The 18,229-nt window shown below is 39.1% G+C and overlaps 8 protein-coding genes across 8 annotated transcripts; 2 read left to right on the forward strand and 6 right to left on the reverse strand.

Moving 5' to 3' along the window:
• Positions 1-498: 498 nt before the first annotated feature.
• SOCG_00099 (uncharacterized protein) lies at positions 499-1,614 on the reverse strand (the record flags this gene model as incomplete). Its single annotated transcript, XM_013162519.1, has 1 exon — positions 499-1,614. The coding sequence occupies one exon, from the start codon at positions 1,612-1,614 to the stop codon at positions 499-501; it is 1,116 nt and encodes a 371-aa protein (XP_013017973.1).
• Positions 1,615-1,663: 49 nt separating this feature from the next.
• Positions 1,664-4,638, forward strand: SOCG_00101 (exosome subunit Rrp43). The gene is made up of 3 exons (XM_013162521.1): positions 1,664-3,562; positions 3,637-3,972; positions 4,036-4,638. The coding sequence occupies exons 1-3, from the start codon at positions 3,528-3,530 to the stop codon at positions 4,469-4,471; spliced, it is 807 nt and encodes a 268-aa protein (XP_013017975.1). The 5' UTR covers positions 1,664-3,527; the 3' UTR covers positions 4,472-4,638.
• On the reverse strand, positions 1,708-3,380 carry SOCG_00100 (upstream activation factor complex subunit Acr1). The gene has a single exon (XM_013162520.1). It carries the CDS (start codon positions 2,948-2,950, stop codon positions 2,123-2,125), a length of 828 nt encoding a protein of 275 aa, XP_013017974.1. The 5' UTR covers positions 2,951-3,380; the 3' UTR covers positions 1,708-2,122.
• On the reverse strand, positions 4,573-6,588 carry SOCG_00102 (diphthamide biosynthesis protein). Its single transcript, XM_013162522.1, has 4 exons — positions 6,262-6,588; positions 5,985-6,175; positions 5,258-5,939; positions 4,573-5,215 (listed from the first exon to the last, which is right to left on the reverse strand). Exons 1-4 carry the CDS (start codon positions 6,418-6,420, stop codon positions 4,724-4,726), a joined length of 1,524 nt encoding a protein of 507 aa, XP_013017976.1. The 5' UTR covers positions 6,421-6,588; the 3' UTR covers positions 4,573-4,723.
• A 64-nt stretch (positions 6,589-6,652) lies between these two features.
• On the reverse strand, positions 6,653-9,855 carry SOCG_00103 (transcriptional regulatory protein Spp41). The gene is made up of 2 exons (XM_013162523.1): positions 8,994-9,855; positions 6,653-8,725 (listed from the first exon to the last, which is right to left on the reverse strand). The coding sequence occupies exons 1-2, from the start codon at positions 9,192-9,194 to the stop codon at positions 7,406-7,408; spliced, it is 1,521 nt and encodes a 506-aa protein (XP_013017977.1). The 5' UTR covers positions 9,195-9,855; the 3' UTR covers positions 6,653-7,405.
• Positions 9,856-10,152: 297 nt separating this feature from the next.
• SOCG_00104 (WDR68 family WD repeat protein) lies at positions 10,153-12,228 on the reverse strand. The gene is made up of 5 exons (XM_013162524.1): positions 11,749-12,228; positions 11,443-11,679; positions 11,154-11,395; positions 10,548-11,099; positions 10,153-10,498 (listed from the first exon to the last, which is right to left on the reverse strand). The coding sequence occupies exons 1-5, from the start codon at positions 11,989-11,991 to the stop codon at positions 10,474-10,476; spliced, it is 1,299 nt and encodes a 432-aa protein (XP_013017978.1). The 5' UTR covers positions 11,992-12,228; the 3' UTR covers positions 10,153-10,473.
• Positions 12,229-13,093: 865 nt separating this feature from the next.
• Positions 13,094-16,289, forward strand: SOCG_00105 (19S proteasome regulatory subunit Rpn2). The gene is made up of 2 exons (XM_013162525.1): positions 13,094-13,210; positions 13,263-16,289. The coding sequence occupies exons 1-2, from the start codon at positions 13,165-13,167 to the stop codon at positions 16,112-16,114; spliced, it is 2,898 nt and encodes a 965-aa protein (XP_013017979.1). The 5' UTR covers positions 13,094-13,164; the 3' UTR covers positions 16,115-16,289.
• SOCG_00106 (DNA primase large subunit Spp2) lies at positions 16,181-18,217 on the reverse strand. The gene is made up of 4 exons (XM_013162526.1): positions 17,919-18,217; positions 17,640-17,835; positions 16,841-17,432; positions 16,181-16,805 (listed from the first exon to the last, which is right to left on the reverse strand). Exons 1-4 carry the CDS (start codon positions 18,082-18,084, stop codon positions 16,377-16,379), a joined length of 1,383 nt encoding a protein of 460 aa, XP_013017980.1. The 5' UTR covers positions 18,085-18,217; the 3' UTR covers positions 16,181-16,376.
• Positions 18,218-18,229: the final 12 nt, after the last annotated feature.

Here is an 18,229-nt window from a genome sequence, read left to right on the forward strand (position 1 = left end):
GAAGAAAAAGATAGAAAACGCCCAAAGCTCTATTGAAACACCGTATTCTATTTCCAAGTTTATTTTTTTTATAATTTTCTTTCTTTTCTTCTTTTGTAAGTATATACGTTGGTTATAATAAAAGCAGAAAAAACCCTTCACAACATATTCACTGATCCAAGAATCTATGGAACCACATTCTCATTCACCCAAAGCCTTTTATATACCTTAACAGGAATAACCAGATATCAGATTTTAAGGATTCAAAAAAATTCCCATCCTATGCGAAAAAATCAGTATGCGACATGCAAAGAAAGATTCACTATGACAACAGCGAACAAGATTCATAACGACTCCTCCACTTCATTGAAAGGAAATATAGAAAACCATCTGCATCTTTTTAAAACGCGGTATGAATACTAGTGCTCCTTTTACGGTTCGTTATAGTCAATAAGGATTCCACTCCTAATTAAATTTTCTAAGTAAAGGAATAACCACCGCATTTGATACAACGCTTGCTTACCAAACATTGACACCGCCTACGGAGCTGGCAGGAGGAGAGGACCATATTTGAGAGCCCAAAGCAACGGAAGAATGATGCGACTTGGACAATGAGGATGACAAACCGGACATGTCTTGATTATTTCCACTGTATTCTTGCTTAAAATCTAAGCTTAAAGTAGGAAGAGAAGAAGAAGCAGACGAACCAGTCGTTTGAGGAGAGGCTGCAACAGCAGAAACCTTGTTCACAGCGGCTATGGGAGTAGCATTACCATTAGTAAGAGGAGGATTTGGTGGACGAAGGGTGTTATCGGTCGATGCAGAGCCATTGCTGGATGAAAAGTTAAGATCCTTCTTCATAGGACGTGTTCCGATTGGAGCTATGGAAGATGGACGACGACGTGCCGTCGGTACTGGCAGCGACTCCAAGTTTACCGAGTCCATAAAAGAGGAAGACGGATTATAGCTATTCGACGTAGTTTCCAACAAGTTAAATGGCGAAGGCTGCTTCGACGTCCGCAATGCAGAAGGAGGAGGCATGCTAGAAAGGCCAAAGTTGGGAAGGCTACTTCCGCCAACCGTTGACGAAGAAAACGAAGACCTACCAGGAGCAGCCAAATCGACAAATGATGAGAGGGGATGATGATGGGCACTGCTTGATAAGAGAGAGGTCACCGATCGACGAGGATGTAAAAGAGAAGAGCCCGTATTTCCTCCTAATGAAGTACTTCCAGGAAACGATGTTCCAAAGCCAGAGGAATGATTGGCGGAACCAACGAGCATGCTGGGTTCAGCAGGCGACGTCCCCAACATATTCGAAGCTCCATTGGGAGTACTCGAAAGCGCATTTCTTAATAGACCACCGCCTACATTGTGGTTCATTGGTATACTGCTACTTAAAGCTTCACTAAGAGACGCGGTGGAGAAAGGGTCGTTCGTCGCTGCGAAGCTGCTTTTTCGAGCTCGCGGGGCCATCATTCCATTCTTCATTAAATTGTCGGATGCCAATTCAATTTCTTCGTATTGACTTACAAAGGCAGCATTATCATCTGACTGAAAAACGTTGGTCGGACCGAGACCATCCCAATAAGAACCGGCCGAGAACCAACTGTTGACTCCATCTACGAACGACATAAAGACAACTTCTGGTTTTTAGAAATTGGCCTCTTTTCCAAGATCAAACCGTCAATATCTTTGTTTTTAGGAAGTTCTCGTCGCTTTGTGGTTTGCTTTGATTAAATGTCGCGGTCGGGTTTTCTTAGGGAGACCCCCACCTCTCCACAAGTCAAAGCAGAAAAATTCAATGCGTCCTTAAGATGATATTCTATAAACGAAGAATCACAAGAAGATATTTATTTGTGCGATTACAATGACTAGTAATAGCAGAGAAAAGAAACGGCTTACATTTGCAATTTGTATGAAGCTGTGAATTGCTGTGAATTTATAGAGAAAAAAATAATATACTTACAAAAATTTAGGCGTTGGTAGAGGCCATTGTTTCCAAGTTGTTAGATATACAAGCTCGAAAATGCTATTTCTATCATTCATACGAGCGGTAAGAGAAAAATAGTTAATGTACAAATGCTGCATTGTATACCAAAATAAAACATAAAACAGTAATCCCCACGTCGCTCAACAGTATCTAGTGCTCATGTTCTTCTGGTGAATGAAGTTGTTCCTCAATTGTATCCAAGATCCGTTGGATCATATCTTCGTCCTCCAATGGAACAATTTCATCTGGAGTTGGGGATTCAGATTCTCTATCCTCTGAATACTTCATTTGTGACAGATCAGCTTTAAACACACGCTGGCACTGCTTTGTTGCTTTTTCTAGAGCTATCGAATCTTGTTTCGTGCATGAAAATGCACCCCGGGTGAGTTTCGCAAGGCCGTAAACAACTTGCCAATCCATATATGCTAAACGCTCTTGCATCAAACGACTCCTCTGTTGTTGACGAAACGAGTCCACGGCATCTAGCAGACATTCTAGTTTTTGCTGAAGCATTGCAGCGAGTCTTCGAAGCATCATTGCATTTGGATATTCATCTGAAGAAGGAACTTTTTTCATGGCTTGAAGTTTATGTGAGGCAATACGAATAGCTAAAGCTGCTGCCTCCTGACGAAAGCGAAAAGCTCCCGTAATGGGAGAATTCTGTTCCAAGAACGTTGATTCCCTAGTAGGCCAAACCGTCCAATATTTTCTTGGAGTTTTCGTATCTTTATCCTCCACATTACCATCATTCCCGTTTCGTGTTTGTCCTCGATTTTTAAGACTCTCATGGACGAAGTATAATTGAACTGCTAATTCATTTCTTGTTTCTTGTTTCAAGTTTGATATAATCTCCTTGTATGCTCCTACTTCACTCTGCAAAAGAGATGGTTTTTCTACAACAGGTTCTTCTTCATACTCACTAGGAGATCCTTCACGTTCCTCTCTCTCCTCTAACTGCGGTGTATCAAAATCGCGCATAGCATACTGTTTAATAAGCCCAACCTCAGTGAAATCGGCCGGTGCTGTCAAACTGCAGTCTTTGCAAGTTTCTTTTGGTGAGAGCTTGGTTGCAAACAAAAAAAATAAGAATTCGGAGGCAAGTCAAGGACACTACCAATGAAATATCTTCAAAACCAAAGAAAACAAATTTACTTAATTGAATGGAAAGATGAAAATATATCCGTAAGCGTAAACACTCTTCACCGTTCACGACATGTAGAGCGTAAATCTTTAACCTCTGGAGACCAAGATGAATGACTCCCTTTAACGATTTTTTTCCTTCAATTTAATTTAATTCATTTTATTTCATTGCTATTCTTTTTCGTTTTAACGGTCCTGGGGGCAAGCATACACATTTAGGTATGCCCTCTCCATCACAGACAACTGCAAGTCCTAGACGCAAATTATATCGCCCGGGATTTGTACATCTTAGGCGGTTTTTGGAGATCTTATTTTTTTAATTAAAAAGGCTAGACATTTATTTATTTTTTTGGGGGATTTTGCACTCAGTTTTCAGCGATTAACTCAACAACTTCTCTTTTGACAATAACACATAATGAGCGACGTGAAGCAGCTTTCGTTTACACCCTCGTAAGTAATTCATCCATATCTCTTGCTTGCTTGGCGAGTTTTTTCCTGATCTTGTAATAACAATTGATATATAGGATTTTCAAAAAAATAGCGCCTGATCAATACTTGTCGCATTTGCTAGACCAGAATATACGTTCAGACGGAAGAACAGTAACAGAATTCCGTGAACCTCAAGTTCATACTGACTGTATATCTACTGCTAACGGAAGTGCTATTGTTCGTGCTGGTGAAAATGTTTTCGTTTGCGGCATCAAAGCAGAAATTGCTGAACCCACTGCCGATGCACCCGATCAAGGCTTTATTGTTCCTAATGTGGAATTAGGCCCCCTTTGCAATTCTAAATTCAAGCCCGGCCCTCCTTCTGATTTGGCTCAAGTAATTTCCCAGCAATTATATCAAATTTTGATCAAGTAAGTAATTTTCAATATTTCAATATTTCAAAAGATTTTCAACTTCTGCTAACAATTTTTTAGGACGAAATTAATACATCTTCATTCACTCTGCATTCACGAAAAGAAAGCCGTCTGGGTCTTATATGCCGACATCGTCTGCTTGAATTATGATGGTAATGCTTTCGATCATGCTTGGACTGCTTTAATGTCTGCCTTAGAAACAACCAAGCTTCCTACTGCTCTTTGGGATGAAGATTTAGAAAAGGTTGTCTGTGCGTCTAATCTCACTCGACCAGTTCAACTTAGCACGAAGTTATTTTCTTTTTCTTGGTCTGTTTTCAACAACATATTATTGGCAGATCCAACAGATGAAGAGGTATCTTTGTCAAACGAATTCCTTACTATAATGATGGACACTTCCAAAAACATTTCGAAAATTACAAAACTAGGTGGTTCTTTTATACAAGTCGACAAGTTGAAGGAATGCGTAGAGTTTGCTCGTAACCATATAAAATAGATTTACATTACTCTTCGTCTACTTTTATTATTTCGTTTTAATGCCTAGTTACACATTTCTGGTTTGGTTATTTGAAAGTTTTCTACTGAGAATCTATAGTATCATGTAAAAGAAATATTTGTAACATTAACCTATAAGTGAAACCCACAGTGTAGGCCATCTGTTTCTATAATTATCCTACCTTTTCCAATAATTATTACCTTTTGTAATGCCTGCACAAAAATGGTATATAGTCTAAACCAAAATAAATTTTCAATCAGAGGATTCCTCATTAAGTTTATCCTCTTTATTACCTTCACCAACATATCCTTTGGCAATGCCTGTTTGCCCTTGATAAAGCTTGCTTGGAGAAGCCCCCTCGGGAACATTACTTAGACCACTCCACGAGCGTGACTGAAGGTACGCGGCCGCTGGTGAATATACACCATTAACTGTAAGATCCCAATTAGAACGCTTTTGAACAGAGCTAGACCCATCTTCGTTCAACTGTCCCTTGCTATTTTCATCGTTATCGAGGGAAAGCTCTATATGCCTCATGGGCGCTGCATTAACAAGCTTTCCAGTGACAAGACTAAAATGAGGGCTTTCACTTTCTTCATGTACGGTATTTTCTGGCATATTTTCTTGTTCTTCCGTTAATGATAGAACACGATCAAAGGATAGTATGCATTCATTTAGCCATGAAGTATCAGATGAAAGCGCCTTCATTAATTCAAAGGGAGTGACGATTGGGCGGTAAAAGTCCTAAACTTGTCAGTACAAAATCATCAATAAAAAAATCCATACCCTACTATCAATTAAGCTATTCTCACCACAAGCTATTAAAACAAAACACTCTATTTCTTGAAAGTTCGCCAACTTTGCAGGATTCAGTTTTCCAATAGCCAACACGTATGGTTTTTTACCAGCATTAAGAATCATTTTCCGAAGTCTATCTAAAACGTTCAGATAATTCGAAACACCAAGAGTGCCGACGATTATGCCAATCACACCCGCATCTCGACATTTTTGTACCAAAGCATAACGTCTACGAAGTTTGGTGCCACCAAAGGAAGATTCTTCAGTTAATTTTCCCTTGATAGGATCGAAGGACCAAAAGTCCTTAACAATTGAGTAATGGGACATCAATATGGACGTTAACGTAGGAGAGTCAGGTCCTACGAAGATTAAAGAAACATCACCTAGTGAGATATTCTCTGGTAAACGAAAAAGACGTCCTGGGATGGTCGTACAGGCTTCCACTTCTAAATCCGGTTCCTCTCGTTTGACTAATGTGGATGGAATGATGGTTTTAAAACCAGCTTCCTTCAATCTTTGAATAATAGTATCTTGACAATAATACCACCGGGTATCACTAACGATCAACATTGGACTGTCAAGATCGAACTTGTCGGTAAGATTGGTAACCATTTTATTCGCATCAATTGGTAGTCTTCCAAACACATACAAAACGGGAAGTCTGGATGTGCTAAATTAAAAGTTAGATAATTTCTTCTATACCCTATCGACATACGGAGAAAGGCATGCTCTTCCATAGTGCACAATGGCATCGGCAAACATGTGTTCAGCAGCTACTTCATCAACGCAGCAGCTTCCATAATTTGTATCAGCAAGTACCTGAACATTGGCATCCACTTGTTCGGAAATCAAAGAAGCTACGCGGCCAGCATCTGCAAGATGTTCATCAGGAAATTGTAATGCTACCTAAACCAAATTGCTGTTAGCCAAACTGAAACAGCGAGTTACCATATATAATTCATAAATGCTTAAAAAAAATATTATAGACTTACAGACTTATAGCCATTCGAGCGTATGAAGTCGACAGTTTTGTCCACCTCAAATACATGCGACAAATCACCCTCAACTTTCAACGACTCGCCAATTGTCTTGGTCAATACACTTTCTGAATCATCACTTAAGGGTACTGGAGCTGAAAGCTGAAAAGACATTCTCTTTGTAGGAGTTTTCTATGTTTGCCCCAAATATGTGCTTTGGTTGAATGTATCTAGTGCGTACTTGAATACATTACTAAAATTCCATCAATCGGAATGAGAAAATGCCTGCTCTAATTCAATCATCCTACTGTTGCAAATTGAAAATAATTAACTTTACGCAACGTTATACTATGCATATATGAATTACAAGGATCAAGGATTATGGAAATCCAAACAAATTACAGCACGAAAACAAAAGAAATAAAATAACACCAATGATAAAATTTTTATTATTAGTCTTCCATTGTAAAAAGCATTAACCATCAGCTTATCACACCAACGAAGTATTAAGAAAATGGAAGACTTCCTGTGTAATATAACTCCTTAAAAAAATCAAACTAAAAACATTACATTTAAAGTAATAGTGGCAAGAGAGAATTCAATTTGCACATTTTAGAAATAGTCCTTTAACAAAACAGTAAACAAAAGATAATATAACGAACAGCGTCACGAAAGAGAAGAATTTAGAATGAACCCAAACCTCTTTCAACAGCCTCAGTTTCCATCACTTTGTGACCAATCCAATACTTTTTATTAGTCAAATTCAACCTGTTTGCTTTCCGATAAACCCCCAAAAAACATAAGAACAAGAAAACACACATAAGCAACCAAAATTGGCAATGACTAGAAAGCAAATGCAAAGCATAAGCAACAGCTGTTTTGGGCTCTTCCTTAAATTCAGTTGAGTTGAATGCCTTTTAGACTTCCGAATAGCAAAGAATATAACCTCAACAGAATGTCCAATTAGAGAATATAACAAAAGCAAGGAGTTTCTATTCAAACAAATAATACACTCCAAATTCAACACTTCCAATGGTTCCCAATTGTAACCTTACACACAAACGCAGGATTGGTATGGTAGCATATCATCCATATATCCCAAATCATCATTAAGTTTATACACAAACGAATAACGGAATGTAGCTTAGAAAGCTTAATATTAATTCATTTCCCTTTGTTTATTAGTTTTTGAGGACCGTTGAAACTCAATTTTTTGACCAGGTAGTGGAGGAAAACCAAGAGCATGAGATTTTTCCGACGCTGATGAGCTAGAAGCTGACTGAGGAGGAGTTATGTCTGCTGAAGCGTCGGTTTTAGGAATGGGTGGTAAAGTAACTTCACCAAACGAAGGAAAAGAGGGGGGAGATTGTGGTCGGCTAAGTGTATGTGAGGAAAAATCGACAGGAGATAGTTGTGGAGAAGTAGTGGCATTCGTATGATACGGCGACGATGGTGTTGTAACGGCCTGTCGTTTGCTATAATATGGGAATGCACGATGTTTATCACGAGCTTGGGATCTCGGACGCATAGGCAAAGAAGAATCATGATTAGAAAGACTGGGATGAGAAAGATCTGCTGGAGGGAAGTTAAGGTGCGCTTCAGAAACTGGCGATGATACCGTTGAAGCATGGATGGAGGGCGCAAGAAGATCAAGAGGCATTACCTGGGAGATATTGAAGTCGGAGCTAGGGTCTGCGATGCTGGTAGGAGTAGAATTATCGGAAAGAGCAGAAAAAATGGAATGATTGTCGGCTTGGGAAATCAAAGGATGCAAAGGAGCTTGCGGTTGACCTTGTACACCTGTGACACTTGGGTCGGTAAAATCGAGATTAGGCAAAGTTTGTAAACCATCAATAGAATTCAAACCGGGTAGGATGGCACTTTGTTGGCGTTCAAGTTCAAACTGACGCATAGCGGCATCATGTGCCTCATTATGCTCCTGAAGAGCAGATAACTCATGTTCTGGCTGAGAAATTTGAGAATTTGGAACTACATCATTTAAAGAACCAAGACTTAAATCATTTTTCTTGGATGGATCAAAGTCCATTTGGGTTAAAAGATTATGGATAAGATTGGGGTCTTTTGCCAAAGCACTGAGCGCATTGTTAATAGCGGACCCTTGAAGAACGGCATTGGCGGAAGAATTGGTAGCCAACAAATCTAAATCCGGTAAAAGACCTTGGGAGTTGGAACGAGAGACTCCATTGCTCGTATTGTTTTGAGCCGATGCGCGCTCTTTCTCTTTACGCTTTGAATGACGGCGGTTGAATTCAGCCTCGATCCAATTCGTTTTTTCGATACTCGGCTCGCCGCCAAAAAGCTTTTTGGCTTTTTTATTAACACGACAACGCAAATCATTGTCTTTGTTACGCTCTTCATTTTGTTCCCTCCAACGCTTTTTCCGTTCACGATTCTCAGAACGCGTTTTTTCCGAGGAAGTCATCTTCCTCGGAGGAGGTGGATGCTCAATGGCAGCTACCTGTTTGTACAGTGGTCAGAATCATTCAACTAATGAAAAAAGACGCCAACCAAGCGACATTGAGGTTGGTAATCCATGGTAAAGGTTGCATGTCCCTAAATCAATGTTTTTGTTTCAGTTTGTTTGCAAAGAGGGCATGTATCGAAGAAACGAATTACAAAACACAATCCAAAACAAACATATAGACAAAAACATGATTCAAGACTACTTGCGCCCAAGAACCGAAGTAAACAGAAAACTTTCGGGTGGACTAAAAATTTTAGCATACCTGTTGAGCTATGTAGAATGCAGCCGCAGATGGATCATTTGGATCAAAGGACAAAGGAGAATTATTATTATTATTTAAAGTTCCCAAGTTGGATAAGTCCGGAATGGCTGAAAGACCGAGCGAATCCAACAGCTCCTGGGTGTTCCCAGACATTCCTAAAAATGCCTCCAGGTTAAGCTTTGTCAATCCGTCTTCAGTCATTCTGGGTTTCTCCACGCATATATATTTCCTTAGGGATTTAGCAGACTGAAAATGCTTCCAATCTGATTCTTGTTGTTTGTGTAGTTAGGAAACGGATCCCTTCTCCAAACATGTGAAGTGGCTAATTCTTCCCTAGGAACTTCCGCGGCTATTTCCAACCTTCCCCGGTTATGTTATTGGGTTTTCTCTCTAGCTAATCTTATTCAAAATAACGAACAGCACTCGTCGTCCTTAAACGAGCTTTCCGTTCGTCGATGCACTATGTTATTGTAGTATAAACAAGTGCGCTATTCCCGCGGATTACATAACATCATCAACACTTGAAGGCATGCAGTTGAAGAAAGGCTAGGCAAGGTGTTCTTGCTAGACAGTAGCAAAAACGCGTGCTCTAGAAGACTCTCAAAGTTCTCCAAACAAAGAAAGCCATGCTCTTTTACTTCACATTGCTCTCAGTTATCGACAATGACAACGAGAGACGGCTAGAAAGCATTCTCTCTCTTGCTTTCCGACGGTATAGGAGTAAGAGGCTGCTCTTGTAAAAGTTCACGTATCAACTAGTTCTCTATACTATCGGTTTACGTTGTAACACGCGGCATGACTCTACTTTTTCGTTTTTCGTAAACATTTTCAAGAAAAATCCAATTTCCTTTTATACTCCATGAAAGCAACGTCACAACGGAAGACTGCTTTGTGACTGATTCTTGATAGTGTGTGCCTCTTTCCTACCTTAGTGTAGTGACTTGGGTTCTATGGAGGATGTTAGGAAATTGCGTAGTTGAGCGATGTAGCTTGTTTTGTTTTACGAATCGAAACGATGGCATAGATAGATTTTACGCAGGAGTATGTATTTACAGAATATCTGCTTAGTGTGCTACTCGGAAAATTGTGCTCACCTGAAGTTAATGATGCGCATGAGTTTACGGTAATAAAGTTTAATAAATTACGTACGGTCTTGATATGTGTGTTTGCGAGAAAGAACTGGGCGAACCAATTTATTTCAGGTAGTTATAATCATTATCGTATCGAGAGACAATAGAAATAGCGTAATATTGTTACATGAGAAAGAAGGGAAAGAGTTTGTTGAAAAACTAATCAAGAAGTAAATGTTTTCGCTTATTTTTTCACCTTTTTCACCTTTTTTTATAGTTTCGTTCAAATAGTTTTTCATAAATCCACTTGGGTGTTAACACTTTTCCTTGAGCTGCTTTGGGATTTTGTAATGTCTGCTCCTAAGAGTGTGTTGTCTTCTGCACAGTTACTGTTATATTCGGCTATAAAACTACAGTGAGAACAGCTCTAGAGATCTAAACTCATGATTAGCAATTGTACTTTTGACTCTCAAATAGAACATACTTCCCGTACAAGGCAGCAATCGAATCTTGCTTTCCGGACCAAGATATATTGTTGACTTCGCTTTCAAACTTCCAAGAACCAATAGGAGAAAATCGGTTTTCTGTTGAAGACCCAGTGGAATGTGCAGTCGTCACTGGTGTACCGTATTCTGATATAGGTGCGGTTGAACCAGATGGCGTAACCGAATTTGATCCCCGGCGAGCTGGTGTTCCGCTTGTGGTTAAAGGACGCGACAAGTCCCAAACATGTACCATGCTATCATCGCCACATGAAGCTAGCTTGCTTCGCGAATTTGGCATCCAGCTTACCGCATTTACATCTCCTCCCCGGAGACTGCTCAAATTTGTGTATGCTGTCCCTGGAGCTCGAATATCAATCATTTGTATGTCTGATGATTTATGATGGAAAGTAGCCATCAAATTGGCATCAGCGTCACATGTAGCTAGTCTTACTAAAGGTCTGGAAACATTAACAGGGCCGCTGTTTCCATCTCCCGTGAGCTTCCAATGACTGCTGTCTCCTTCATAAATAATCGTAGAATGTTCGAGAGAACTAATATGTTAGAAAAATCATCGGCACTTCTACTTTTAACTTGTACAAACATACCGTAAATCAAACATTCGTACACTTCCATCAGCTCCCACACTCACAAATACATGCATACTATCTTTGATAAATGCAACGTCGTAAACCTCTCTGTCATGAGCAATTAACTGGGTTCTCGATTGTTGAGCGGCCACATCCCAGACAGTGCATGTAGTATCTAAGCTACTGACAATTATAAGAGATGGATCTGCTTTACACCAATCAAACGACGTCAAAGGAGCACTACTGTGAGTCTTTCCACTCTAATAGCTACGTTAGTGACTGACGAAAGATGCCTTCGTATACGTACCGTAGACAAAGCAGCTTCGCACTTAAGAGAGCCAGTGCTTTCTGAATCAATTGGCGCATTCCAAATCCTCAATTTTTGATCAGTCGACGCCAATAGTTTCGAAGAGTCATTTGAACTTAAAGAAGGTGGGTTCCACATTAATTTGGTAACGGGATATTCCAAATCGTTTGCCGTTGAAAGCGACTTTTTTACTTCAGGTTTTCCAGTTCCTTCATTTGATACGTTAAGTATTTGAATCTAGAATTTGGTTACTTATCTGTTATAAGCGAGCAATGTATAGTTCCAAGAACCTTTCGGACGACTTACCTTGTTTGCGGGTTCTTCAATCAAACTTCCTACGGCTACCCATTCTTTTGTGCTATTTTCTTGTTTTAACCAATCTAAACCGTAAGGCGTCCAAGGAAAGTCGAACCCAGTCCGTTCATTTTCGCTGTCAAATTTACTAGGAAAAGGCTTTCTCGGAGAGTTTAAAAATCGTCCAAAAGAATCGTATGTGGATTTCCCTACTCCTGCAGAAATAGAGTAACGATTTCTTCGCAAGTCTGTCATCTTTTTGAATTCAGCTTCGAAACTTTGCACTGTAATAGAGAATGAAAAGAGAATTAGAGGGATTGATGCTTAGGCATCCACTACAAGCACTCTTTAAAATCAAGTCAGGTTAAATATCCTGAATGCAAAATAAATACAGCTTAAACGGTGAAATAAAAGGTGTAGATGCCTAATTTTCAAGAAGCAGCCTTTCAGTCGCGGCGGCAGTTGGTGTTGTAATTGCAGCCCTTTATTTATGTATACATACTTACACCATAAACCATAGATAGTTCAACGCAGCAGGCCTCCAGCAATTACAAATTTCCTATGGATTAGAATATTAAAAAAAGTTAAAATAATTTATGTTCAATGAAATGATCGAACACAATTATTAATAACCAAGGCCGTTAAATCGTCATGGACTAGAATAGTAGATGATCAAAATTCCATTGATAAAAGTAAATCGAATAAAACCAATTAAATATTTACTAGCAGTCAATTTTATTTCTTTACTTTCATTCTCGTAGCTTTTGTTGTTGTTGACAAAAAGCATCCACCAACAGAAACACAATGGATACGACGTATTCTGCTTCTCACCCTAGTCTTGGTGTTTTAAATAGAAAAGAAATTCATATGCTTAAAAGCTCCTTCTTAGTTTTACACTTTTGATGGAAAATAAATTCCATGATGCTTCGCAACAAATATCATCTTTCATTAGCACATCATCAGACACCTTTTGCATACAGAATGTATCGAAATGAAAGAAATAATATAAGTATATGCCAATGCAACTAACTTGCCATTATACTTATGCTACCTCTTAAGACTGACGTACGCAAACGCTTTCATGAGTTTCCATACTGTGCGAAAGACAGTCGTTTCAAATCTTTGTACAACATGCCTTTCCTAACAATTTCATAATACATACTTTTTGAAGACATCACTGAAAGTAAAATTTCTTTCCATTATAAAGACCCCTTCCAATATCGACACTCTAATATGATATTACAATTAATAAAATCGCTACGGTTATATAATACTAAGATTCGTAGAAGGCTTAAGAATAATCCCTACCCTTACTACATTAGAATCCTCGCCCAAATGACCGGACCTAAACAATTATCCAACAACGAAATACCGCCTGCTGTTGCATTTCCTTTTTACATTGCAAGACAGGATAATTTTTAATTAAAAATGACTACGGTGTATCCAGAAAGCACCTCTATTGTTACATCAGCAGGTATGATGGTTAATTATCTAATGAAAGTAAGAAAAAGCTAACGATTTCAAAGGTGGTTTAATGTCCCTGCTGGATGAACAAGAAAAAGAATTACAGATACATGCATTGTTAAAGATTTACGAATTTATAGATCAGTTATGGCCTGAGATTTCTGACGATGTTACAAAAATTGAAGTTATGTATGAAGATCGCGCTTTTCCTGAACGGGAATTGGCTGCTTTAGTGGTTTCAAAGGTCTATTATTACCTGGGTGAATACGACGAAGCCCTTCAATTCGCTTTGGCCTCTGGCACAAAGTTCTTACAAGACAAAAACAGCAGCTTTAAGGAAACTCTTATTTTCAAGTGCATCGATACTTTTATTCAACAAAGCTCAGAACGTTATATTAATTATGAGCTCGAGCCTATGGATGAACGCTTGAGTGGTGTCGTAGAAGGAATTTTTCAAAAATGCTATGCCAATAAGGAATGGCGACATGTCTTGGGTATTGCCATCGAGGCTCATCGTCTTGACTTAGTTGAACATATCTTAAATACTGCCAAGAATGATGATTTAAAACCATATGTCCTTGAATTGGTATTGACTGTCGTTCTCGATATTGAATTTCGCAATCGTTTATTGCGTTTGCTTTTGAGCTCCTTTTTGGTAGAAGCCGAACCAGACTATTTCTCTGTTGGAAAGTGTGTAGTTCATTTAAATGACGCTTCCGTTGCTGCCAAGCTTTTAATGAAATTATCCTCGCAAAGTGATGACAAGAACTTATTGACTGCCTATCAACTCGCTTTTGATTTAGAAGATTCTGCTCCTCAGGAATTTTTAAACAGCGTTATAGATCTCTTACCTGCTCCTACTTCTTCAAATGCTGAGGGTGAACCCGAAAACACACAGATTGATGAATCTTCACCAATCTCTCGAATTCATTATATTTTGTCTGGAGAACAAACCGTCAAATATCATCGTGAATTTTTGTATTCCCACAACAATACGGATATGCTCATTTTAAATAAGACAAAGGATTCTTTAGAATCTAGAAATTCGATTTTCCATAATGCCGTTACCTTTGCAAATGCCTTCATGAATTTTGGAACCTCTTATGATAACTTCTTCCGTGAAAATCTTTCTTGGTTGTCTAAAGCAAACAACTGGGCAAAGTTCACAGCCACTGCTGCTCTCGGAGTTATTCACAGAGGCTATTATAACCAAGCTATGAATATTCTCCGTCCTTATTTACCTGAAGAGGATGCTCCTTCGAGTTCTGTTTATTCCGAGGGTGGTGCTTATTACGCCATGGGTTTGATAAATGCAAACCATGGTCGTGGTGTTACTGAATATTTACGTGAGCAATTGAAGCGTTCTGACGACGAAACTGTTCAATATGGTCTCATACTTGGTTTGGGTCTCACGGGTATGGCTAGCCGTGATGAAGGACTTTATGATGCTGTTAAGACCGTGCTTTTCAACGATAACGCTGTTGCTGGCTCTGCTGCTGGTATTTCCATGGGTCTTATCATGCTCGGTAGTGCATCATCGACCGCCATCGATGAGATGCTGCAATATGCTCATGAAACACAACATGAGAAGATTATTCGTGGACTTAGTGTTGGTATTGCTTTGATTGTTTATGGTCGTCAACAAGAAGCTGATGGTACAATTGAACAACTTAACGCTGACTCTGACCCTGTTCTTCGTTATGGTGGTATGTTTGCCACTGCTTTAGCTTACTGCGGTACTGGTAACAGTAAGATTATTCGCAAACTTCTTCATGTTTCTGTTAGCGATGTTAACGATGACGTTCGACGTGTTGCTGTTTGTGCGTTAGGTTTTATTTGCTGTAAAGATTCTTCGGTCTTAATCTCTACTATTGAACTACTTGTTGACAGTTACAATCCTCATGTCAGATACGGAAGTGCAATTGCTCTTGGTATTGCATGTGCTAATTCCGGTTCCAATGCAGCCTTGGAGTTACTTGGTCGATTGGTTGAAGATGCTACCGACTTTGTTCGCCAGGGTGCCATGATTGCTCAAGCAATGATTCTTACCCAACATAATGAACAACTAAACACAAAGGTCTCTGGAGTTCGCAAGCATTTTGAACAAGTCGTCAACGAGAAGCACGAAGATGCATTGGCCAAATTGGGTGCTACATTAGCTCAAGGTATTATTGATGCTGGTGGTCGCAACGTTACAATTGCTCTTCAAACTGCTACTGGTAGTTTGAGACTTTCCGCCATTGTTGGCTTAACCGTTTTCTTACAATATTGGTACTGGTTCCCCTTAACTCATTTTATGTCCCTTTCTTTCTCTCCGACTGCGCTTATTGGTTTAAATCAGAACTTGGATGCTCCTAAGTTTAATTTCGTTTCCAATGCTAAGCCTAAGCTGTTTGCTTATCCCCCTAAGACTGTCCAACCTGCTGCAAAGGCCGTCCAGAAGGTTGAGACGGCTGTTTTATCAACCACAGTTAAAGCTAAGGCAAGGGCGAAGCGTGCTGAACGTGAAAAACAAGCCAAAGAGACGGGAGATGAAATGAAGGTTGAGAAGAAACCCGAAGAACCAGAAGCAGACAACAATGCTATGGAAATTGATGAGGAGAAACCCGAGGACGTTACTAAATCTGAACCAGCAAAGAAAGAGGAACCGAAGCGTGAAGTTTTAGAGAATTTTACTCGCGTGGTACCTGCTCAATTACCATACATTTCGTTCAATGCTAATGGAAGATACTATCCAGTTCGTAAATTTACTGGTGGTGTATTGATGTTAATCGATCGCGAGTCCGACAAAGCCCCAGATTTGATTGAATTGAACAGAGATGCTCCTACTCCACAGGCTAGTGCTACTGATTCTTCAGAGCAAGAGGCCCCACCTCCTGAGGATTTCGAATACCCCTTTGATGATGATGAGTAGTTTAAATCTATCACATACTGGTGAACAAAAAAAAAGTAAATGTTAGAAACGGCTTGCTACGATTTATTCTAGATGATTCTTATCAATATATATATAAGCTTGTAATTTATACGTAGATTATGAGAATTTGACTTATGAAAAAGTATGCTCCCATTATATAGAACGAATGTATGGTGAATGAAGCGGTAAAGGCTGTTGCTGTTATCCATATGTGTCCCTTGTTATTATTTCATAAAATGTTAGGGTTCATTTAGCCCTGCCTTTACTGACGTTCAGTGCTGAGCTGATAATATTGAAGAGGATGGTGAATGCTTTCTTCCAAACTACCCTTCTGTGGGTGAGTTAACTCAAAGACACGTGTACATGCAATATGATAATGCCGACCTTTGACGGCATCAACTACTTCTCGACAACCAGACGAATCTGGCGTTATGCCTAGTGTGCTTAAAGCCGTAACCAAATTATCGAGCGAGTAGGTTCGATAAGGACAGCCATGAGCATCGCCAGGCCCTAGCTGTGGACCTGTCAAAATTTGCTGACAACTGTAGCCCTTGTAATTTTTCCTATTGCCCTCCAAACCATAAGAATGGCGAATATTGTAGCGATACTCCTTATTAAATTTATCATCATTAACACTTGAAAAGCTACGTTTCCAAAAAATGAGAGCTTCTTCAACGGATAAACCAATGTCCTAGATATTAGCAAAGATAATTGAAATTAAAATACCTTTAAAAATAGGCCGTATTGAAGACGACTAAAGTGACGAAGATGCTTTTCCTTCCGTAACACATTATGAAGATGTCTTGCACACAAAGGAAAGTGCGGTACCAGACTATCAACCTGATCTGCGGTAACTTCGCCAGGCTTGGCTGTAGAGACGGATACCTCTGGTACTACAAATCCTCTACTGAGATGATTTAGAATTGGTAAAAGACGATCATCTTCATCTAACCGCGGTAAAGCTTTGGCTGTATTTTCGAGCGATATTTTCAAATTTTTCTCGAATTCCTCGATGACAATACTGATTTGTTCGGAAAACGGAACATATGCTAACCCTTTATGAACAAAAACAGCTCTCCTTTCAACCAAATCTGGTACCTTCATAAAAGGTACTTTAAAAAAGGACTCGTTCTCGACATTCCGTTGACAGGCAGCTTGAATTTTACTTAAGTACTGGCTTTTCTCTTCTTTGGAAACTGCATTCCATTGAAAGTTAAGACTATCAACGAATTGTTGGCGCTCTCTGGCCTCTTCGTTGATGAATCTATATTTGAAAAGAGCAGATTCAGCTCGAAGAAACCGATACCTCAATTCCTCACTGTAAAGGTTAATAAAATAAAAACATTGGAAAGTAAGAAATTTTATGGAAAAAAAAAAGAGGTGAGTTGTTTACTAGCATTGTAGAAAGCAAACGATGGACCATATAAGCAGACACCCTAACTTCAATGTATCCACTAGGGCGTCTATTGTAAAATTCATATGAACCATTCCTTTCTCATAGTCCTCAATAACAGCTGCCACTTACGATCTACTAAATGCTAACCGCAAAATGAAATGAGAATAATGGTCCTTCCTACGTTCTTCGTCCAGGCCTGATCCTTTGACAACTCTGGCCATATTACTGCTCATAGGCAAGTGCTTATCAACGACACGCTTTATAATCACATCTAGTTCTTTTTTTGCCTTATTTCGGAAAAGGGCAGATTCAATTTCACCCAGCACTATTTCCCAGTAGAGTTAGTAGCTATTTCAATTTTTATAGAAGAAAAAAAATAAAATACATTAGCAAACACATTTCACATACCATAAAGTCGATCAATTGCCCATGTTTCAAATTCCTCTATACTAACTTCCTCATACGGTGGGTTCAAGTAAAAATTTAATCGTGTAGGGTAAGTAACATTTGTCGATATATCTCTTGCAAAATTTCTATTTCTCTCTACTGCTCTACTCTTTGTACTTCGGAACATGGTAACCTGACTGGTAATTTTTCGAACTTGAGAATCAAGGAACTTAGACGTTGACTTCTACAAGATGATATTTAGCTTACAGTAACTAACTTTCAATCAATTTAATTTTATCTTACTATAAAATAACTGTTTAAAGCTGGCTTAT

Source organism: Schizosaccharomyces octosporus (assembly GCF_000150505.1).
Source record: "Schizosaccharomyces octosporus yFS286 unplaced genomic scaffold supercont6.2, whole genome shotgun sequence".
NCBI lineage: Eukaryota > Fungi > Ascomycota > Schizosaccharomycetes > Schizosaccharomycetales > Schizosaccharomycetaceae > Schizosaccharomyces > Schizosaccharomyces octosporus.

What these genes read in the sequence shown, in the direction of transcription:
- SOCG_00105 (XM_013162525.1), top strand. Translation starts at nt 13,165, where the DNA reads ATGACTACGGTGTATCCAGAAAGCACCTCTATTGTTACATCAGCAG. An exon ending in CTCTATTGTTACATCAGCAG is followed by an intron (nt 13,211 to 13,262) that starts GTATGATGGTTA and finishes ACGATTTCAAAG; the next exon opens with GTGGTTTAATGTCCCTGCTG.
- SOCG_00103 (XM_013162523.1), bottom strand. Translation starts at nt 9,194, where the DNA reads ATGACTGAAGACGGATTGACAAAGCTTAACCTGGAGGCATTTTTAGGA. An exon ending in CATTCTACATAGCTCAACAG is followed by an intron (nt 8,726 to 8,993) that starts GTATGCTAAAAT and finishes CTGTACAAACAG; the next exon opens with GTAGCTGCCATTGAGCATCC.
- SOCG_00101 (XM_013162521.1), top strand. Translation starts at nt 3,528, where the DNA reads ATGAGCGACGTGAAGCAGCTTTCGTTTACACCCTC. An exon ending in CAGCTTTCGTTTACACCCTC is followed by an intron (nt 3,563 to 3,636) that starts GTAAGTAATTCA and finishes ATTGATATATAG; the next exon opens with GATTTTCAAAAAAATAGCGC. An exon ending in TTATATCAAATTTTGATCAA is followed by an intron (nt 3,973 to 4,035) that starts GTAAGTAATTTT and finishes ACAATTTTTTAG; the next exon opens with GACGAAATTAATACATCTTC.
- SOCG_00102 (XM_013162522.1), bottom strand. Translation starts at nt 6,420, where the DNA reads ATGTCTTTTCAGCTTTCAGCTCCAGTACCCTTAAGTGATGATTCAGAA. An exon ending in GCTCGAATGGCTATAAGTCT is followed by an intron (nt 6,176 to 6,261) that starts GTAAGTCTATAA and finishes AATTTGGTTTAG; the next exon opens with GTAGCATTACAATTTCCTGA. An exon ending in GGAAGAGCATGCCTTTCTCC is followed by an intron (nt 5,940 to 5,984) that starts GTATGTCGATAG and finishes CTTTTAATTTAG; the next exon opens with CACATCCAGACTTCCCGTTT.
- SOCG_00100 (XM_013162520.1), bottom strand. Translation starts at nt 2,950, where the DNA reads ATGCGCGATTTTGATACACCGCAGTTAGAGGAGAGAGAGGAACGTGAA.
- SOCG_00106 (XM_013162526.1), bottom strand. Translation starts at nt 18,084, where the DNA reads ATGTTCCGAAGTACAAAGAGTAGAGCAGTAGAGAGAAATAGAAATTTT. An exon ending in CGGTTAGCATTTAGTAGATC is followed by an intron (nt 17,433 to 17,639) that starts GTAAGTGGCAGC and finishes TAACCTTTACAG; the next exon opens with TGAGGAATTGAGGTATCGGT. An exon ending in AATACGGCCTATTTTTAAAG is followed by an intron (nt 16,806 to 16,840) that starts GTATTTTAATTT and finishes GCTAATATCTAG; the next exon opens with GACATTGGTTTATCCGTTGA.
- SOCG_00104 (XM_013162524.1), bottom strand. Translation starts at nt 11,991, where the DNA reads ATGACAGACTTGCGAAGAAATCGTTACTCTATTTCTGCAGGAGTAGGG. An exon ending in GTACGAATGTTTGATTTACG is followed by an intron (nt 11,100 to 11,153) that starts GTATGTTTGTAC and finishes CTAACATATTAG; the next exon opens with TTCTCTCGAACATTCTACGA. An exon ending in ATTGCTGCCTTGTACGGGAA is followed by an intron (nt 10,499 to 10,547) that starts GTATGTTCTATT and finishes TCATGAGTTTAG; the next exon opens with ATCTCTAGAGCTGTTCTCAC.